Genomic DNA, 5,954 nt, shown 5'->3' on the forward strand with positions numbered 1-5,954 from the left:
TTCAACCAGCATAACAAAAAATGTTTCTGAAGACAATCACCTATTGCACCTTTAAATGTATGCATCACCTTTTGTGACTTAAATTTAATCAATAAATGTAAATAGTAGGACACTATAGGGCTGTTACCAATCAAATGAAATCAGTATCAACAAAATTTCTGTTTGCAATGCAGAGGTGGCACAGAATCTGCATCTGAAGTGGCATTTAGGGTGCTTGTACCAAACAAGCAGACCGAGACCGCTGAAAAGATGGGTCTCGGTCCGCTTCCAAACGAACTCTGGTGCGGTTCGAATGATATATGAACGCAACACGGACCAAATACTTCTAAACGAACCAAAAACAGGGGCGCTGAGCAGACCGATCGTTTAATGGGTGCTTTGATATCATACACCCGCAGCGCCGCTTACGGTCTAACGCACCTTTTGTTTGGGGTATTCGGTGAGTTCCATCATGATATATACGTCATTCAAGCTGACCAATCAGGTTGTGAACGTATCACTATGCCTTTAGGTTTGGTGTATTTAGGTTCGCTGTCAAAAATGTCAATGTGAACGCTAAGCGGACCAGGACCAAATGTATCATTTTCCTTTTTGGTCCAGACCAAATGAACCAAACGAACCGAACTACAAGTGTGAACACACCCTTAGATGCATTTGCACAGACTGTTTAATGCAGTGTGCTGCTTAGAGACGCAAAACATTTCTTCTGTGGCTTTGTTTGAATTTTTTTTTGTTGACAAAATAGAGAAAAAAGAACAGGAACTGTTGTCTAAAATGTAAGTCAATTAATATTAACTAACTTTATTAGGCTGTTTTATAAAATCAGTATCACATTTGCAATCATGCTGATATTTGGAGAAAAACTGTACTCTTAGTGTGTTATAAACATAAAATAAATATAAAATTCATACGGGGGCATTTTTGCTCCCTTATCTTGAATTTTGAGGGAATTCTAAATGTATTTTAATAGACTAAATCACACAGTGAAAGCGTGAACTCTAAATGTGCACGCGCAGTAGTCTAACCTACATAATGTAGTGTATGCATGCACTCTCTGGGTGTGTTTTTGTTTGGTTTTTGCGATATATTAGATCATGTCAAATTGCATATCGTTTAAACGACAATTACAATACTACTGTAAACAATATATATATCACACCCCTATGCTAGCTTGCACGTACAAAAACTGAAGTATACTTTGGGATTTAGTCTATCTATCATTCTGTCTGTCATTCCATCTGTCCTTTCTTCCTATCCATCTTTTGTTCTATCTGTCATTTCATATCTGTCATTTCATCTAACTATAATTCTGTCTGTCTGTTGTTCCATCTATCGCTCTATAAATCATTGTGTCTGTCCACCTCTTCTTTTTCTATCCATCTCTTGTGCTGTCTGTTGTTCCATCTGTCCATCTATCTATCATATTGTTCTGTCTATCTGTAGGTCTGTCTGTCCATCTATTTACAGTTTTGTCAATCTGTCTACAAACAAAATTTTAAAAAAACATGAGTTTGAGTATTCCAGATTTATCATGTTGATTCAAACCATTTCAAAACGTGAGGCTCATGAGAAAATTATATAGTTCATAAGAGTGATTCATTTGTGAGTTACACAACATTAGGCATGGCAATCCCATATATATTAATGCTAAAAAAGTGACTTTTCTTTAAATAAAGTACTACTGACAAAATTCACTCTTATGTGAACAACCAGTCAGTAACTACATTAGCCTTAAAAACAATTGTATACAGTAAATTGTAAACCGAATGTGTTTGATTCACTAAAAAGACTCATTCATTCTGTAATCTGACTGCACTTGTTCCACTGTTTAATATTATTGACTGTGGTGCTGTACATGTATGTACACTCTGCTCTTAAGCCGTTTGATGATTCTCTCTCTTCCTGTCTCAGGTCTGTTGACTGCAACCGTGGCCTCTCGTATTCACCGCGCGGCCCAGCCTGCCCTCCTGTACCTGGTGCCCTTCACCCTGCTGCCTCTGCTCACCATGGCCTACCTGAAGGTGTGTCTGTTTGCACCAACACCAGAATCTCCACAGGGATGCTAGTGCCTCATTTCTAGGAACGTCAAAACGGTGTCAACTTAATTTCGTAGAATCGCCTTTTCCACACTTGCTCAGAAACAAAGCAGAAGTGTACACCGGGTCACTGCTCGGTTATCTGAGCAAGGTGTGTGCCGTATCCGTAACATGGCGCTGCATTATTTATGTGCTAGCGCACACACCTGTGCATCTCTGCGGGTACGTCGCATTCCTTCTATTGAAGCATCAATTGTACGCCGGTTTCCTTTCACTGTAGCAGATGTTTTGTTCTGCATATGTTGTAACATAATCTAATCAGTTCTGTGTAGTGCCGTCGCCATACTAACAGCCTCTCTTTTCCATAGAAATTATCAATTGTGGAACGTTTTTACACGTTTATTGAAGTTGAAATGCTGTTACAGTAGCTGCATGCACCCTTAAGAAATAATATGCAGGTTTTCTTCATGACATTGGCCAAATATTCATTAATCGCTGAACAACCCAAACCGTTTATGCTAAGTCAAATATATAGCATGTTATTTTAATCGTTTTGGACATGTGTTGTGTCTCGAAGCACAAATGGTTTACTACATTTTTTTTGTGTCAAGATATGCTATAGAACTTGTTGGACGTGATAACCATCAGCAAGATAAAATCGTGTTTTGAAATCTGTTAAAGCACGTTGTGTGTGCCTAAAAATAAAGCAGGGAAAAGCAAATTATGATTAGCAAATTAAATTTGTAACCCATCTTCTGAAACGAGAAGCTCACACAATGTGTTTCCATGTAGGTGTGTGGTTTAAATTGTGTTGACCTGTATTCTGGTTGGTATAGTTGTTAATAATATGAAAAGATGAATAAGGTTTTTTGTTGTTGGTTGAATGGATTGGTGGTGAGGGGGGTGTGTGTGTGTGTGTGTGTGTGTGTGTGTGTGTGTGTGTGTGCGCGTGTTGATTGGTGTGACCTTCATGGATTGAACAGATGTAATCATAGATGATGTAAGCATAGCCACACCGGTTTGTGCTGTTTTCATCAGCGCTTCTGCACAATTGACCATGTTAGTGAAACATTTACAACTCTTAATAGTGATATCCATGGTTGTTCAAACCGGTGTTAATTTTGACAGCAAATTTTGATTTAGTTTTAGTCATAGTCTTTTGATGAAAATGCCATTTAGATTGTCATATTTTAGTCATCTGAATTGTTTTGATTACAGTAGATTTAGTCGACTAAAATCTAATGGGTTTAGTTAGTGTAATGCATTTATTAAGCATTTCGGATTGGATCATTTTTCTGAAAAATTCTGAAAGCTTATTTTAAGTACTATACCACAGCAAAAACTGTAAATCTTAACTAATGAAGTCAGTAATAAAACAAGAACAATTATACAAATTAGATGAATACAACATAACACAGTTACAAATAAAGTCAGTAACAGTAGTATTCAGGTGCAGAAATGTAATAATTAAGTGTAAAATAACAAAATAGTGTTCACCGCACAAGTTAAATACAGATTAATCTTTGTTAAAGCCTGTGGTGTTATTTGTTTAGCAGACAGAAACAGGTATTTATTGGCTGCTGTCTCTTTAAGACCAAACGCACGGACCTAATACTGACACACATCCAGTTTCTTTCGCAGCTGTTTACGTTCATTTAAGACATAACTGACTGTGTTTACTAGAATACTTGCCAAAACGGGTATTTTAACATAACTTTGTGTGCATGTGAAAGAGGAATCAATTCGCTGTTCATGCGGTGTCTCTTGCTGCCGCGCGCACAGAAAACAGTGCGTGAGTTAAAATTGCTTGAATGTGTAAATTGGCAAGACAATACATGTGCAAATGATAAACTTTCACTCTATGATGGTTAAACTTAACAGTTAATCCGTGAATCATGCGTGTCTTCTGTAAAGGACACCAGGACAAACGGCATGTTAATCAGGCATTTTGGGGAGACACAATAGGGAAAGTCAATAGTAGTGTTGTCACGGTACCAAAATTTCAGTATTCGGTACCAATACCAGTGAAAATCCACGGTTCTCGGTACCAATTTCGGTACCAAAGCAAAACACAAAAACATGCTAATTAAAAAATTTGACTATACTTTCATTTAATTCAAACTGTGTACATATTAAATTTCAAAGGGCTTTTGAAAACCTAGAGTTATTCAGCCAAGAATAACAACTAACTAAGTTAGCTAAAAACAACAACAAAAAAACTGCTTTTTTGACTGATATGACACAAACAATGTTAACCATTTGTACATTCTCTAACACGCATATTTTAGATTCACAATTAGATAGAGGTTTCCCCAGTAACGGCTGTAATCAAATAAGCGTTCAGCTAACAAACTGCTCAGGCATTACTAGGGATGGGTACCGAAACCCGGTATTTAATCGGCCCCGGGGCTAAATTATGAAAGACCGAACACGTGCAGTGCTCATGTTTATTCAACGAAGTCGAAGCCTTTTTTTTTGAAAATCTATTTGTGGCGGTCAGTTTTGATATTGTGGCGGAAAAACCTGGTACCGTAACGTTTTCATTTTTTTAGTACCGACTTGGTACCGAAGTACTGGGTCTTTTGACAACACTAGTCAATAAGGAAAGAAATTATAGATCAACATTCCTATGAAATATGAGATATTCTTATGAAACTGTTGCAAAGTTATTACTCCCATTATTACACTTATTTTTCATTATGGTTTGCCCCAAGAACACATTAATATGCAAATGAGATAGTATAGAATGGGAATACCAATTTATGGACATTTTACGCACATAAAGTACAGTAGTACGGTATATCAAATCATTCTGTTAGAATTTTCATAACATAGTTGAGAATCATCTTTGTACAAAGTTTAGCTTAAAAATAGCCTGAAACCTAAAAACTGATTGGTGAATGGAGAAAAAAAAAACAAAAAAACATTGTTTTTGCCTATACATGCCTTTATACTTTTTTTCATAACTTAGTCCTGGCGTCCTCTACAACCAATGTAGTGACATTAAAAAAATGTAAAAAAAATCACAAAACTTTTTTTTTTTTTTCCTGGTTCTCAGGAGGATATGATAAGACTAGCTGTCAAACCTGTGACGTGACAGATGAAAGTGTGCTGAGTGAAATGTCACAATTATCTGTAACTTCCTGTAATGCAGCTGCAGACCACTGACATTTTCTGTAATAATCTGTGACAGTATCTCATATTCTTGAGCTCTGATATGTGTGAACATTAATGCGCGGCTAATGGGTCAAATGAGTGTGCAGGAATGATGAGCACTGGGACATTGTGTTTTTATCACATGCATCAGTCTATTCGCATAGACAATATAATTAAACTATGCATTTTATTCATCATACCAAACACATTTCAGAGCTGATATATCGTAGATGGAAAATTATATTTTATTAACTTACTTATAATAAAATATATTACTTATATTAATTTAGTATATACTAGATATTTACAAGCAAGATAAAATAAAAAATGAGTAACATCTGATTAAACTTTATTATTATTAATGATATTGTTGGTAGATTTTTATTCTATTTGTACTTGAACAATATTGTTCTTTCTTATAGATTTTTGTTGCATAAGTCTATTTAGTTTTATTTAAATAATCTGTGTGAGTATGTGTACATCAAAAGTAATTACTGACCTTTTTTTTTTTTTACTTTAATTAAAAAATGAGTTGTAGTAGCCTATATTAAGTTTTATATACTGTGTGTGTGTGTGTGTGTGTGTGAGAGGAAATTAATTCCAGCATGTTGCAAAGAACAGCTTTGTCAATAATGCATCCAAAATTGTCAAGTTGTGATATTGTTATGCGAGTAAATGACAAATTATGATGTTTGTTATATGTGTGTGTATTAACCTATTACATTTGTGAATAGGTACATCATTTATTTTTATGCACAAAAC

At 35.6% G+C, this 5,954-nt stretch overlaps 1 protein-coding gene across 1 annotated transcript in view; it reads left to right on the forward strand.

Annotated features, from left to right (window-relative positions):
• Nucleotides 1-2,081, forward strand: part of sppl3 (signal peptide peptidase 3) — a 39,365-nt gene extending 37,284 nt beyond the window's left edge. The window contains exon 9 of the mRNA XM_016518874.1: nucleotides 1,912-2,081. Within this exon, the coding sequence (XP_016374360.1) occupies nucleotides 1,912-2,066 (155 nt within the window). The 3' untranslated portion in view covers nucleotides 2,067-2,081. The remainder of the gene's footprint in view (nucleotides 1-1,911) is intronic.
• Nucleotides 2,082-5,954: the final 3,873 nt, after the last annotated feature.

The sequence above is a fragment of the Sinocyclocheilus rhinocerous genome, unplaced genomic scaffold, assembly GCF_001515625.1.
Source record: "Sinocyclocheilus rhinocerous isolate Xijiao unplaced genomic scaffold, SAMN03320098_v1.1 scaffold688, whole genome shotgun sequence".
NCBI lineage: Eukaryota > Metazoa > Chordata > Actinopteri > Cypriniformes > Cyprinidae > Sinocyclocheilus > Sinocyclocheilus rhinocerous.